This window comes from Mastomys coucha, unplaced genomic scaffold (assembly GCF_008632895.1).
Source record: "Mastomys coucha isolate ucsf_1 unplaced genomic scaffold, UCSF_Mcou_1 pScaffold9, whole genome shotgun sequence".
In the NCBI taxonomy this organism is placed as follows: Eukaryota; Metazoa; Chordata; class Mammalia; order Rodentia; family Muridae; genus Mastomys; species Mastomys coucha.
The window spans coordinates 52499745-52515307 of record NW_022196915.1 but is presented as its reverse complement, the minus strand read 5'-3'; the positions used below and the strand labels follow the sequence as shown (position 1 = coordinate 52515307).

Genomic DNA, 15563 nt, shown 5'->3' with positions numbered 1-15563 from the left:
GAGCTTGTGCCTCCTGGGTAAACAGACAGTTGCTGGCATCTCTGAAACAGACGTGTTCCAGATTAGTCTTTCCAATTGTCAACACGCCTTCATATTTAGGCATAAAGGTACCCCAAGTAATGATTCATAAATGGCTAAGATTGGGCATTGTTTCCTGGCCAGCACAACGTTTCCAACCTATCCTAGTTTAATACCAAGCTGTCCTTAGCTTGGAATTTCTCTCTAGGAATCTGCCTTGCCCAGAGCTAGCAACAGAGGTCAAGCACATTCTCTAGGGCAGTCCCACAATAGATAGTTCACAATAGTTCAGAACTGTTTTACATACTAGAGTTAATGAAGGGCTTCCACTCAAGGACATTAGCTAGTAGTATTAGGTCGGAACTCCCCACTGCTTGCCTCCAGCAGGACCCAGAGAATTAGCAGGAAATGCTAGATCAAAACTTCCTAGTCCTTGTCTCCAGAACCAGAGAATTAGCATAGGAATACCAAACTAGCCCCAGTGGGGAGGGCACCATTGCTCTTCTGAAGGCTTCACAACTGGATCTTGGTCAGTAAGATCACTGACCTTGAAGTGACTGTCACCTGCCTAGTGACTCTTGTCATCTGCCCTGCTTTCTGTATACCATATATGCCTGCTTTTCACTTTGTATGGATGGACTCATACTAGGACTCGCATGAGGTCTCGCACTTGGGGACTCACACTTGGAGACGTGCGCTAAGACTTGCTCTCTAACTAAAACCAAAACTTAGATAGATTAAGACTCAGATTCATACAGTCTGCAGTCCCCCGGGCCCAGAGCGATTGGGCCGGGGATGCAGCACCAGTCCAGAGGAGATAACTGCTGCTTTAGACCCAGTATGTTTTAGATGGCCTCAGGTGTACCTTAACTGCTGAGCTGCCAAATTTACCATCTCTCTTTTACAATGACTGCAAAAGTCTGATGCCATTTTTAAGAAATATATTCAGATCCTGTATTTCATGTGTTGCCTCTACCATCATTTCTTCGCCTACGCCTTGTTGACCTGACTAGGACCCCCGTTTCTCCCGAGAGTTGAGGGAGGCCCAGATCAGCCGGCCTGTGGCAACCTGGCTCCTGGAAATAAATGGTAACACCATGAATATTTCCAAAAGGAGGCTTTAAAGTACAACTTCCTTCTGTACAAGGCTAACTTGGAGGGGAGGACAACTCCACTCAAGCCTAAGTCTCCTAATGAGCAAGTGTTCCATATATACATACATGATGGCACAAAACACCAGCAGGCTCTAGACATCCAGACTCACAATGGACCCTGCATCTAGGTGTGTGTCTCTAGGAACAAACTCTACCGCAAATGCGACAGCTTCTCAACTCAGAGCCTTACAGTCACCACCCCTCCTACAGCATGTGCTAGTAGCATGTGTAATGTAGTAACAACTCCATTTTGTACACATTTGAAAACATGTTTTATATTTCAGAGCAGTTTTAGGTTCACAACAAAGTCAACACATGCTACTTTTTGTGTCTGGATGCCAGAATGCAGCAAAACCTCCACCTACGTCTTCCTAACAGAGGCTGGAATGAGGCCTAATGAGGCCTCCACATATGCAAGCCCTCCGTAAGAGGAGACAACCAGAGAAGAGAAGAGAGACAGGCAGAAATGTCAGAACCACCGCTAGGCCACCCATGTGAACCAGGATAGTGCAGGCCTTTAAGAAATATGTAAAGCTCCCAGACACCCCAGTTATATGCGCAAAACCAGGAAGCAGCCTGGCTGAAGTGTTTCCCAGTGGCTTCAAGCTCATGCTCCTCCACCTGTGATTTAGTAGAAAGACAACCACATTTGGCAGCCTTGGCATCTGCTTTCATATCCACTCTCAGTAACTATGGCTCTTGCACCAGTGGCTTGCTATTCAGTTTAGAACATGAGACAGCCTCCTTTCTTCCAGGACCAGTAATATTATGGGCTACAAGGAGAAACTAAAACTTAAGTATTTAGTATAATATAGATGAACTGTTACCTTTGCCTGCATCATGCCTGTCTAGATGCTGCCCTGCTCCCACCTTGATGATGGTGGACTGAACCTCTGAACCTGTAAGCCAGGCCCAATTAAATGCTGTCCCTTATAAGACTTGCCTTGGTCATGATGTCTGTTCACAGCAGTAAAACCCTAAGACAGAAGATGGTTCCAGGGACTGGGGTATTGCTGTGATAAGCCTGACAGTGCTTTTGTTTGGAAGAATGTGGATTTGGGGACTTTAGATTTGGAAAGCAGTGGAATGCTTTCAATGGGACTTAACGGACCATCCTAGTAGGAATATGGAAGACTTTGTTGCTGAGAGTGATTTCAGCAGTGCAGACCTGGCCCAAGATGGTTCAGTGGAGAAGAATTTCAGGATGTGACCTAGAGACTGTTTTTGTGGTATTTTGGTGAAGAATGTGGCTGCTTTTTGCCCTTGTCTGAAGAGGGGGACCTGGAAAGTAATGTAACTCTACCTGAGTCTAAGGTAAAGTGTTTTATATTAATTGCATTGAAAAAGGAACTCTCAAAAAAAGCCCAGCAGAGACTTTGTTCTCTGGCTAAGTCTCATGAAGAGTATTCTGAATAAGTGTAGCAGGCTTAGAAAGGAAAAATATAAAATATATGGTTCAGGTATTAAAGATGTGAAATGGAGCTGAATCCTGTGTTCTAGGAGATAACAGATTAAGGGATTTCAGGGCAAGATCCCATCCACCTAAATTTAGATCCAAGCCCGGTAGTATACACCTTTAATCCCAGAAGACAAAACCAGACCTCTGAGTGTAAGGCCAGCCTGGGACAAAGCATGTTGTAGGTGAAAAAAAAAAACCCTTTAATCCAGTCAAGGTGGTACACCCCTTTAACCCCAGCATTACGGGAGACAGAGCCATGAAGATCTCAGAGTTCAAGGTCAATCTCTAGAGCAAGTCCCAGGAAAGCCAAGCTTAGGCAGTGAGGGAGTTGGTAATAATGTAATAGACTAAGGGTGGGGTGGGGGGTGGAGTCATGTTCCAGCCCCAGCAAGCAGAACACGGCAGTTTCAGCCATGTGGCTCTGGCTTTAGAGTGAAATACAGAAGGGACTACTGGGACAATTGATGCTGGCTAGCTGGAACTCTTGGGAGGCAGAGACAGGCGGATTTCTGAGTTTGAGGCCAGCCTGGTCTACAGAGTGAGTTCCAGGGCAGCCAGGGCTATACAGAGAAACCCTGTCTCAGAAAAAAAAAAAAAAGAGAGAGAGAGACCAACATCCTGAACTGAAATCTTCTGGAAGTGTTTTCTGAGAGTACCAAGAAGCTGTGTTCCAGAGAGAGCCAAGGCTGTACCTCGTGCTGCAGCTGTACTTGGTAATGTGTAGGAGTCACCCAGGTGGTACGGGTTTTGGAGGTATAAAGAGGTCATGAAGAACAGCTGAGGCTTGGCACTGAGAGAGGCCATTAAAGGCCATTGGTGAAGGTGCAGCCTCAGTTGTAGTTGATGGCCCAGGGCGGAAAAGGTTGTGCAAAAGATTTGAGGCTTGGCACCATGAAGAGAGCCTGTGAGAGGCTATTGATGAAGCCTAGTTGCAGTGGAAGACCCCAGTGTATTGGAGATGTCAGTACCATGGATGATCACCAATACCAGCAGCAGCAGTGGAGTGGATCACCCTGAGCTTACAGTGCTACAGAGGGCAGAGCTGGAGAAGTGAGGCCAGCCCTTCAAAGGAGCCCAAAAGGTCTCTATTCTGTAACTAAGAAATCAAATTCACTGGACAGTTTTCTTTTCTTTTCTTTTTTTTTTTTTTTTTTTTTTTTTTTTTTTTTTTTGAGACAGGGTTTCTCTGTGTAGACCTGGCTATCCTGGAACTTACTCTGTAGACCGGGCTGGCCTTGAACTCAGAAATCCACCTGACTCTGCCTCCCAAGTGCTGGGATTAAAGGCGTGCACCACCACCACCCGGCTGGAAGACAGGATTTTGAATACTCTAACTGCAAAGGAATAATAAGTGTTTGAGGTGACAGATATGCTGTGGATTTCAACTTGATCACCACACAATGTGTGCACATATCAAAACACTGTACTCGAGGATGTTGGCAACTGTTGTTTGTCAAGTCTAATTTTCAAAAGGAATTAAAGGGATCAAACAAAACCCATAAACCCAACAAACAGGGCACAGGAAACAGCACTTACCTGCATGAAATTTCAAAATCAAATGCTTTTGTAAACTTACTTTCATATTTATCCTTTCCCATGTAAATAGTGTAAGTAGATGAATTAACTAAAATAAAACAAAAATAAAAAGACAATTAGTGGGGACCCGGCCATGGGCCACACCTGGCTCACCTACCTCCTCTTGACCATCCTCTGAGTTAAATACAAACTGTATCTTTTAAATGACTGATAGCAGCAAGCCAAGATTAAACTATAGAGACTGCACGAGTCTTACTGAGCTTAAAATAGTTCCTTGTCCCCAAAGAAGACGTTTAGCAAGCCTTACTGCTGAATGGCTGCTTTCCTCCTTTTCAAGGGAATACCTCTTTTTATTTCTTATTTCCCTTAAAGGCAATTTCCAGCTCAGTCCTATACCTTTGCCTTCTTCAACGATAATGACAATAGCAACAACCATCCCCCATAATGAACAACAATCTCTACTGCAAACATTTAAAAACACCTGGAAGGCAGAGGCAGGTGGATCTCTGAGTTTGAGGTCAGCCTGGTCTAGAGTGAGTTCCAGGACAGCCAGAGCCATACAGCAACCCTGTCTCAGAACAACTATATAAGTATGTGTGTATATATGTGTGTGTGCATAGTATATGTAATGAATATAATGTATTCTTAAACTTAGCTAGCTGGTTGGCATTGCTTATATCTCATTATGCTAAGCTAGTGGATGCCCTGTTCCGATCAGGGGAATCACAATTCTCAAACTCCTCCAAACACTGGCTCTAACGCCCTTCAGCTACCTCAAACAGACTAAATCCTAGTCTTTACATTGAAGAAATGAACACTTTTACTGTTTAGAAAGCTTTCCTTAATCATGATTCTAAAGTACAAGATTAGGCCTGAAAGGACTAGGTACTAGGCTGCCAAGCACACCCTACCAAAACTTGGTGGATCCTAAATGGAGCTAAATTTGTGACTTGGTCTTCAGTCTACAAAGCACAATGACTGGTAGGTAGAAACAGGGTTGGCCGAATAGTCTGTACCACTGATGAGAACACACACTGGGTAGTGATGGTGTTGTATCCCTATATTCCCAGCATTTGAGAGGGAGAAGGGTCTGGAGTTTACACTGTCCTTAGCTAGATAGGCTGGCTCAGAGCCAGTCTCGTCTGTCTGAGACTGACTCAAAAAAACAAAAACAAAAAACAAACAAAAGTTAAGAGACCATACATTTAGAAGGCCAGGGCGCTTCTGCCTCCAACTCCTGCATCATAGGATTCCAGGAGTGGACTCAGTTTATGTGGTGCTAGAGATCAAACCCTAGACTTCAGGAATACTAGACAAACACTCTAATTCAAACAACTGTCTGTTACTCCAGTTCCAGGGGACCCATCACCCTCTTCTGGCCTTGATAGGCACTAGGCACACAAATGGTGTGGAGATGTATGGTGTGTAGGCAAAATACCTACAGACATAAAATAATTTTTAGAAAAAGCATGACTATAAAAAAGAAAAACAAACACCCGCACACTGAGGGACACTTCACAAAATAATGCTTCAATTAAAAGTATCATGAAAGGTAGTGCATGCCTTTAATCCCAGCACTAGGGAGGCAGAGCGGAGGGTGGCAGATCTCTGTGAATTCAAAGCCAGCTTGATCTACACAGTGAGTTCAAGGCCAGCAAGGGCTCCATAATGAGATCCTGTCTCAAAAATAAACAAACTAAAAAGTACTAAGAGACAAAACCACGAAGCAATCACTCCAGATTGGGGAACCTGGAAAGTAATGCTAGCATTAGGGAGCCTTCAGGCAGCAGAGTCTGTATCTGAAGCCACCTGAGCCACTCACTGTCTCAAGAAGGGGGTAAAAAAATCAACACAGCAGCCAACTATATAAGTAGAGGGCACAGATATAACTACATATGCTAAGGAGATAAGACAGACTGCCTCTCAAGGGACTTGTCCTGGAGCTCAAGCAGGCAGCTTTTAATGTCACATAAGAGCAATCCTAAAGGAATGTTAAGGGGGTCCAGAAAGAAATGTATATTTTAGGGGGCTGGAGAGATGGCTCGGCAGTTAAGAGCACTAACTGGTCTTCTGAAGGTCCTGAGTTCAAATCCCAGCAACCACATGGAGTTTCACAACCATCTGTAATGAGATCTGACTCCCTCTTCTGGAGTGTCTGATGACAGCTATAGTGTACTTACATATAATAAATAATAAATAAATAAATAAAAAAGCAGCCGGGCAGTGGCGGCACTCGCCTTTAATCCCAGCACTTGGGAGGTAAAGGCAGGTGGATTTCTGAGTTCGAGGCCAGCCTGGTCTACAGAGTGAGTTCCATAACAGCCAGGGCTACACAGAGAAACCCTGTCTCGAAAAAAAACAAAAACAAAAACAAAAACAAACAAAAAAAAAACCAAGAGCCATTTTAATGGGGGTGAGAGTTTAAAATTAGAAATTGATTCTGGACAAAAGGAGCAATATGGGCAGAGAAACAAAGTTGACGCGGCATTTCCTGGAAACCAAAACAGCACTTATCGGCCTTCCAAAACCAACTCAGTAGTATTACCAGAAGTCAACTGGAACGTCAACTCTGCCCAGAGGGGGTTTGTACTAACATTCTGGCCCTTCTACTGCTTTCCATGGCACCCAAGGCCCTCCCCAGGCGGGGTACCCTTCCTGTAGGGGACAACTGTTGGCACCCATCTTACTGGTCAAGGATCGCTCCAAGGTGCGGGCAGAAGGCTAGGGCGAAGGCTTGCGGGGTGGGGAGGCTCCGCAGGAACCCACACGCTGCCCAAGTCCAGGACGCGTTGGCGGGTCTGTCAAGCGGGGACCACGATGAGTACCGGGGGTAAGGCAAGCGGGGGCGCATTCCCACCAGGACCCGGGGTCGGCCAGGCAGAGAAGCAGAAGGCTCTGGGAGAGGCGCCCGCGGGAGGACTAAGTCCAAGCCCAGCGGCGGCTGGGGAGTGCCGGCTTCGGAGGCAGCTGAGGGCAAGGCCCCGGCGTCACTCACCACTGCTGCTGGTGAAGTAGAACACCATGATCCTGGTAGAAGAGCGGCGACCCCTGCTCAAAACGCGAGGCTCGAGAGACCACCGGCGCGAGGGGGAGCCGGCTTCCAGGCTCTCCTCAGCACACTTCCGGCGGACGTGCGGTCGCGTCACAACGCCGTCCCGCCGGGGCCATCTTTAGTCCTGGCAAAGGGAAGGGGTGTTGGCGGAAGGGCCGGTGTCACGGGGATTTTGAAGATTCTGCTCAAGCGACTGGTCGAAGGACATTAACTGGATAAAATACAACTTGTTTGAAGCCATAAAGGAAAAATGCTGGGCTGGTGAGATGACTCAGCGAGTAAGAGCGCTGACTGCTCTTCCGAAGGTCGTGAGTTCAAATCCCAGCAACCACAGGGTGGCTCACAACCTCCCATAATGAAATCTGACGCCCTCTACTGATGTACTGAAGACAGCTACAGTGTACTCATTTATAATAATAAAAAATAAAACTCAAAAAAAAAAAAAAAAAGGAAAAATGCTATGACCAGACATTATTTTCAGAGGCTCTACTACTAAGTGGGCTTTTTATCTGTCTTCCCACCCAATCCCAGTATGGGCTCCATAAATGCAGAAACTGCCTTTTTCACACATGGTTAAGTGTACCTGTACCCATTTCCTCAGGAGGCACTCAGTAAGAACCAATTTTAAAATAAACTCATTCTTGCACTACTTGACATAGGTGAGGGTTTTGTTGTGTTGTTGTTGGCTTGACCAAACTAGTCAGAATAGAGCTGGGTAATATCCATCAAATCCTATTTAAACCTGAGATGACCTCAGCAAGAACACAAGGTGGAACAAATGCTGCACTGTCTTGTTCTGTCACAATGAACAAAACTGCATCAAGGGCAGAAGGTTCTCAACTGAATTGTTACTGTTACTTCCTGGAGGCACTATGCTTGTTGGGATTCTGGCTTGGACTACTGTTCCTTTAAATCTAATGTCTGCCTCTTATTACCTACGAGTCTGAACAAATATCAAACTTCTGAAGTTCAGAACCTCTTGCTATAAATTTACAAAATGCTCCCACAGCACCTAGGTTTGACTTGGTAGTTTTTCTTATTTCTGATAAAGAAAAGATTATGAGCCGGGCAGTGGTGGCGCACGCCTTTACTCCCAGCACTTGGGAGGCAGAGGCAGGAGGATTTCTGAGTTCGAGTCTAGCCTGGGCTACAGAGAGAGTTCCAGGACAGCCAGGGCTACACAGAGAAGCCCTGTCTCGAAAAAACCAAAAACAACAACAAAAAAAATTATGAGAATCCATCTTGTACTGTATCCCTCCAACAAGCCAAGTTAGACCAAACAGAAGTGCTACAGAAAGGAGTTTTCCCATCCCAGGAGAGCTGAGTCTTTCATAAAATTCTAGTCAAGTAGAACCTGAATTATTAAAAAAAAAAAAAAAAGTCTCCTCCTTAGCTTTAACTCTTTCAAAAGAAGAGACTAGCCATCGTCTCTCGCTCACCAGTTTCCCTGATTGTTCTATTTCTCCCACTATTATTCTGGGTTTCCCAGTGTCAACACTGTGGAGTATCCACGAGAGAAGACTGCTCCGACATGACTGTAAGCCAACAGAACATCTCAGTCTTTCTCAGAGGGAGCTTTTAAGCACACACACAAAAATACCATGTTCTGGGTTGACATTCTTCAGTTAACAGGAACTACAGAAGTGGAACTATAGAAGCCAAAAATCGAGTTTAGTCCATTTAGAGACTTTCCCAGAACTGTGGACTCTTGACAAATTACGTCTTTGTTTTCATTTTGACAAGTGGTGCTGTCTACGTGCTGAATTTTAGACCCTGAATGACACTTTCATCATGGAGTCAGTTCTCTTAAGGTCTGGGCTCTATTACAGTCAGGATCCTAGAACTCAGGAGACAGAGTTGGAGTGGAGTTTGAAGTAGTGAGGCCTCAGTTTCAAAGACATCTCCCTCAACAAGACATACTGTTCTGCCCTTGCCTAATGGGAACCTTTATTTTGGCTTGTAGCATAGAAGCTGACCCATTCATGATCCCTGAATATAGCCAATAATATCTGTTAGTCATTTATCAGTTCATTCCAGCCAGCTTTGTTCTCTGAAGAAGGGCATCACTTAAACTTACTTAGAACTAAACATGTGTCCGAGACTACTAGACACTGACAACTCCTTAAAAGCCTGTGAGTGTTTTAAGAACATTTCTGCTTGCCAAAAGACACTTGATAAAAGCAGTGCTGGGTTGGAGGGTCACAGGCCTTCCCTATAAATAGCGATTGTGTTCAGACCTTCATTTCCATTTTCTGTAAAGGAAGAATGAGAATACAAACTTCATAAATTGTGTAAGGAGTACGTGAAATAAAATATGTAAAGCATCCAGCTCAAGAGATTGGACTCAGCTATGAAGAACATGGACTACTCTTGCAAGAGGATCCAAGTTCAATTCCTAACACCCACATTTGGTGGTCTATAACTGTTTAAAACTTGATCCAGGGAATCCAACTCCTCTCACCTATGCTGGTGTCTGTACTCACATATACATACTCACTTGCAGACATTCACATAGTCAAAAAATAAATAAAACCTTCAAAAATATATAAAGTAACAGAATTTAGCAAACATTTACATCATAATTTGAATAATAAAATAGTCAAATGGGAACTGAAAATTTCACTGTTTTTTCTAAAACGCAAAACCAACAACAGAGCTTCAAATACGAAAAATAAGAGCCTCCAGTGTCTTGGAGATGTCACTCCATGTTAGCTGTTTACCTCAAACTGCCTCAGAATTTGACTTCGCGGTCCGCTGATCCACAAACTACAATTCCCAGAATGCACTTTCACAGGGCAGCCGTCTGAAGCCAGTTGTTGCAGGATTTCAGGAGGTGTGGCTTCCTTCTCTTCCCCACCCCCCTCCCCCTGAGCAGCTTTGCCTCTCAAGGGCGGGAGAATCTTGGAGCCCACCTCGCCAGAGGGCGGGGCAAGGACTAGCGGGAAGCCAATCCCAGCGCAGGCTCTAGGAAGCGCCTGAGCGGCGACGAATCAGAACGCAGCAGCCTTAGTCTCAAGGAGCGCGCGTGAATTTGAACTCCCCGGCAGAGCGCCCGGCTCCTGTGAGCAGAGCTGTCTTCTTGCTGAGGTGCAGAGGGGGTGTCTTTCCGTGGGTTCCCCCGCAGCAGTGGACGCGGGTCTAGGAGGAGACTGAGGAACGGAGGTAACGTCACGGGGCAAGGACCTTGAATGTGTCACGCTGTCTGCTCCTCCTGCGGGGCTCGTGCTCCGGGGGCCAGCGTCTCTCCTCAGGCAGCCAGGAGAGAGAGGTCTTCTCTGTTGCCCGTAGACTTTCTGTTTGGCTTAGAGGTCGCGCTTGTGGGATTCCGTGGGACTGACACACCCTATCCGAAGGGAGGGGAAAAGAAGGAAAACATTCTAGAGTTATCTCCCTGAGGGACGGGACTTGCCTGCTGTATCTCCTTAGCCGCTGCCTGGTGGGGGTCAAGGTCGTTCAGACAGGAGGGAGCTCCTGCGAGGGAGACCAGCTGGGACCTGTGGGGAGGGCTGTCCTACCCACATTACCTTGCTCAGATGTCCAGGAAGGGTCTGAACCGGCTCTGCCTGCCCTGAACGTGCAGGCTGTGAAGATGGGTGGTTAGTCAGAAAGTGTGCTAAGTGGAATTATGGAGGAAGCAGAGCGTTCGAGGGAAGCTGAGCATCCATCAGCGGGCAATGTGGAAGGAGGGCAGTGCCAAAGAAGGCCTACCAGGAGTGCCAAAACTTGATGTGATTCGTTTAATTAAAGGAAAGTGTACCCCTAAATAGGGTCCACCTGGCCTCATTAGTAGGCTCACCTTTCAGCTAGAAACGCATTCCTACGTGTTTTCCTACTCTCATCTATTGTAGCGCAGTATTTTCCCAACACCCTCCTTCCCTTTTATCACTGTTTAAGTCTCTAATAAATAGTTTACTGCTCTACTTTTTTTTTTTTTGAGACCCCTATATCCCAGGCTTGCCTCAAACTCATGATCCTTCTGCTTCAGCCTCCCATTAGCACCCTCACACCTGACTAGGTCTTGTTTGTTTTTCTCTGGTTGGTTGGTTGGTTGGTTGGTTGGTTGGTTGGTTGGTGTTTTTCTTAAATCTGTTTCCTGGACCCAGGCCTGGTGACTTAGCTTGTGATTCCAGTTCTGGGAAGCTCAAAAGTTCAAGTTTATTCTTGGTGACAGGAGTGAATGAGTTTGAGGCTAACCTCTGCTATGGGAAGCACTATTTCAAAAAAATAAATTTTTCCTTGGGTATTTATTTGCAATCACTTATTTAGAATCAAGATTTATAAAATGCAGTTTTGATGTGGTGCGTTTTCTATCCACTTGATGACTTTGATTTTATAACTGACATATTTACTGCTTTAAGGAATTTGGTTAAGATCATGGCAACTTTTACTCCAAGGAAGAGGAAGCGATATACACTGAATGCTGCTGCTGATGATGACAGGTAAGTCTTAACATATATGTATGAAATCTTTAAGAAAAATCTAGTCTTGCCAGAGACTAGATTTTCTAAATAGAAGATAATCTATTACAGAAAATTTATCATAGGGTATTTTCGTGGCAAATCAGGAAAAATGCATGGAGAATAATTTGTACATCTTTTTTAAAAAGCTATTTGGTGCATGTCAATCTTTGTCTGCATTTATGTCTGTGTAACATGTATGGGCAATGCCCATAGACTGAAGTTAAAGACTGTGAGGGACCAAGTGCAGGGAATTAGACCTGGGTCCTCTGGAAGAGTAGCCATTGATTTTTTTTTTTAACAGCTGAGCCATCCTTCCAGCCCTTTGGCGATTTGTTTTGTTTATTTGAAACAGTCTTAACTATTTATACCTGGTTGGCCTCAAACTAATTGAGGTCTTCCTGCCTTTGCCTTCTGAGTGTTGGGATTGAAGGTAAGTGCCACCATGCCCAGACCTTGTGTGGGATAATTTTCATATAGCCTAGACAGAGAAATTGATTTTGAAATACACTTACTTGTATATCAAAGCTTCTTTGTAAACACTGTTTGCTTTTATGAATGTTAATCTGTTTATTTTTGAGACAGGGACTCTATGTAATCTTGGTTGTCCTGATCATGCTGGCCTCCAACTCATAGAGATCCTCTTTCCTCTGCCTCCAGAGTGCTGGGGTTAAAGGTGTGTGCCACCTTGCCCAGCTTATGAATGTTATGTATATTAGAAATATATTTAAATGATTTAATAAAGACAGAATTTAAGGATCCTGTTAAACTAATAGATGTGTCAAACATTGGAGAGGGATGTATTATTTTTTGTATGACTAGTAGGGAGTTTACTAGTGAATCGAAATAAATTTTGAAAAAGAACCACAAACTTACCAATGAACTTTCTTTTCATTTTGTAGCCTATTAACAGATATTTCATCAAGCAAATTAAGATTTCCTGGAAATCTCTTTCCATCACCTAATAAGAAGCATAATTGCCAAAGCAGTGTTCAAAAGGAAGACAAGTCTTGCTCCCACCAATACCATTTCACTTCAAGTCCATTCAAAACAACTGAAAATAATAGGTTGTCATTTGCAAGCCACAGCTCATTATTTAAACCAGCTGTGTCCACTGTATCTTTCTACAATAAAAATAAATACTATCTCAATCCACTGGACAGGAAGTTGATAAGAGAGTGTAGATCTGTTTGTCTAGCAACTAAAAATGAAGATAAACCTTTTCCCAGTGTGACAGAAAATATTCAGAGAAAACCAGTCTGCACCAAGAAGAATAAAAAAACCCAGAAGAGTTTAAGGGCCAAATATCAACCAAGTTCTAAGCACATCAAGTCTATATCAAGAAAGCTGAAAAATTCCAAGCCAAGTCAAGTGATCTATAAGCCAGTTGTGGACAAAGAGAACAGTGGTTTTCCAGCAGGAAATCGTCCAAATTCTCCTCCTCGGGTTCTAAGCCAGAAAATAAAACCACAAGCTACACTTCAAGGTGGAGCAGCATTTTTTGTTAGGAAAAGAAATGCTCTTAAAAAGTTACCTCTGGGAGATAAGCCACCAGAGGTCACTGAAGACGCTCCAGAGGCAAAGCAAGTACCAAAGTCCTTGTTAGTGGATGAGAAATCCAATGTTGAGCTACAGGATGCAAGAAGTAAAAATGAAGAGGAACTGAGGAAGGTAAAGCTAAATGTATCCTTTAAGAACAGTTGGCGATTTAATAATGCTTAGATATAAATTACATAATTATATAGATTTATGTATATAATTATGCAGGCTATAATTATATACAAGTGAATGAATTATATATCAAGTGAGTGAAATTTGATTTTCTTTACAGTTTGGAGAGCCACCTTTATAAAACCAGAAAATATAAAGTTAAAAGATGGGTAGAAAAAAACTGTGGTCTCTTCTGGAATGTTAGCAGGAAGTTTTCTATGCTTTTGTAGTTTGTCTGCTACTATTAAAAAATAGGAACTGCTATGGACAGAACATATCTGCCTCTAATGACTTTCAGAATGTGGTTACTATTCTGTGTATGTTTGCATGCAAACGCACGGCAAAGAGAGGTCATTGGGCAAGTGTTTATCGGGCACTATTTATCGACCTTGGGTTCTTTTGAGACAGGGGCTCTTCATTAGCCCAGGATCCCACTTGCTGCCTGCCTTTTCTGTCCTGGCCCAGGGGATTACAAGCACACACTGATGCTGGGGTCCAACTCAAGTCCTCATTCTGCACAGCAAGAACTTTACCAACCTAAACTACCATTCTCATGAAAGTTTGTTATTTTTTTCTGTTATTTTCACTAAGTTTTAAAAGTTAACTTCATTATAATGAAAAGAATAGTATATGATTTTCTTTACACCATCTTCATCTGGAAGCATGCTTTTTTTTTTTTTCGAAACAGGGTTCTCTGTATAGCCCTGGCTGTTCTGGAACTCATCTTTTTTTTTTTTTTTAAAGACTTATTAGCTTTAATGTGTATGAGTGTTTTGCCTGTCAATAAGTATGTGCATGTGTGTTTAAGTGCCCTCAGGCCAAAAGTGGGAACTAGATTCCTTGGAACTGGAGCTACAGACAGATGAACCCTTAAGTAGGTGCTGAGAACCGAATCTGGCTAGAATTGCAGCCAGAGCTCTATTAACCACTGTGCAATCTCTCCAACCCCTGAAGCATGCATTTTTACAAGTATTGCAGCCTCTATGTCTGTTCTCTGATGTTTAAAAGATGAACCACATTCAATGAATGCAGAAGAAATTCCTGAAAAAATAGATTGAAAACTTGATGAGCCATGCTATGAAGTATTACACACATGTTAGTTGAGAATTGTTCAGGTGAAGACAATACAGCTAAGGATAAGGGATTTTCTTTATTTCTGTTAACCTGTTTATTGTTAGAATCCTTCAGGTGCAGTAGTTTCTTCAAAAGAATGTAAACTTGATAAACATTTTCCTTCAGAGAATTCACTTGATGAGAACAAGACAAGTAAGTAAGAACATTTGCATTAATTAGCCTAGCAACTTATAACAGTGCTTTATTGTGCATATCAATATGAGATTTTATATATACTAATATTTTGTGGGCCTTAAAAGTTACTGTGACTATCATTAATATCTGTGTATCTCTGGGGAACTGTTGTCTATGGTAAAGCAGTATGTTTTGAAAAGCAGGAAGGGGGCTTTTAGGTTAAAGCTTCAGACAAAAGAAACATTTATCCTTAGGTAATCTCTGACTATTTCTATTTTCCTAAGCTCACTTATGGAGTGGTGCATGTGTGGAGATCTGAGGACAACTCTCTAGAGTGGCTTTTCTTGTTTCCATCATGTTTAGTCAGGGTCTCTTTGTGTTTTCTGTATTCCCACTAAACCAGCAATTTCTCCACAGAACCTTGACTCCTTTTATTGGAGAATGGTACTTAGAAGTTAAGATCTGGGCAGTGTCTGGGTATAATTGTCACTAGAGTGCTGCTGCTCGCAGTCCTTCTCTGCAGACATGACTGGAGAGTACAGGCAGTTGTCCTGTGAGTCTCCTTCCTCATGCTTTAGCATGAGTTCACACTGACGTCTCTAATCTCCTGTTTATCCTTTTTTTTTTTTTTCTTTTACGACAGAGTTTCTTTTGTAAACTAGGCTGCCCTTGAACTCACAGAAACCCACCTGCTTCTCAAGTGCTGGGATTAAAAGCATGCATCAGCACCACATAATTTACATTTTGATTGGTGGTCCATTTTGACTGGGTGCCCAGTAGTTCTAGCACCATTTGTGAAAGACTACCTTTGTCTCTTCTAAAATCATTGCTTTATTTGTGTGGGTCAATTTCTAATCTCTCTTGTTCCATTGACCTACCTGTCTCTTTTTGGCAATTTGTACTATCTTTTTTTTTTTTTTTAAAGATTT

The 15563-nt window shown here is 43.3% G+C and overlaps 2 protein-coding genes across 4 annotated transcripts in view; one reads left to right on the top strand and one right to left on the bottom strand.

Annotated features, from left to right (window-relative positions):
• Positions 1 to 10262, bottom strand: part of Ccdc25 (coiled-coil domain containing 25) — a 36785-nt gene extending 26523 nt beyond the window's left edge. Inside the window, exons 1-3 of one of the 3 annotated variants that reach the window (XM_031360920.1) lie at positions 9940 to 10262; positions 7163 to 7343; positions 4208 to 4255 (exon numbers count right to left, since the gene is read on the bottom strand). In XM_031360920.1, the coding sequence (XP_031216780.1) occupies positions 4208 to 4255; positions 7163 to 7190 (76 nt within the window). In that variant the 5' untranslated portion in view covers positions 7191 to 7343; positions 9940 to 10262. Of the gene's footprint in view, positions 1 to 4167; positions 4256 to 7162; positions 7344 to 7802; positions 7943 to 9939 lie in introns of those variants that run through there. The other 2 variants (XM_031360919.1, XM_031360921.1) reach the window with 2 other exon arrangements.
• The window catches only part of Esco2 (establishment of sister chromatid cohesion N-acetyltransferase 2), a 16987-nt gene continuing 11630 nt past the window's right edge, over positions 10207 to 15563 (top strand). The window contains exons 1-4 of the mRNA XM_031360915.1: positions 10207 to 10381; positions 11578 to 11658; positions 12579 to 13347; positions 14565 to 14652. Coding sequence (XP_031216775.1) covers positions 11594 to 11658; positions 12579 to 13347; positions 14565 to 14652 — 922 coding nt within the window. The 5' untranslated portion in view covers positions 10207 to 10381; positions 11578 to 11593. The remainder of the gene's footprint in view (positions 10382 to 11577; positions 11659 to 12578; positions 13348 to 14564; positions 14653 to 15563) is intronic.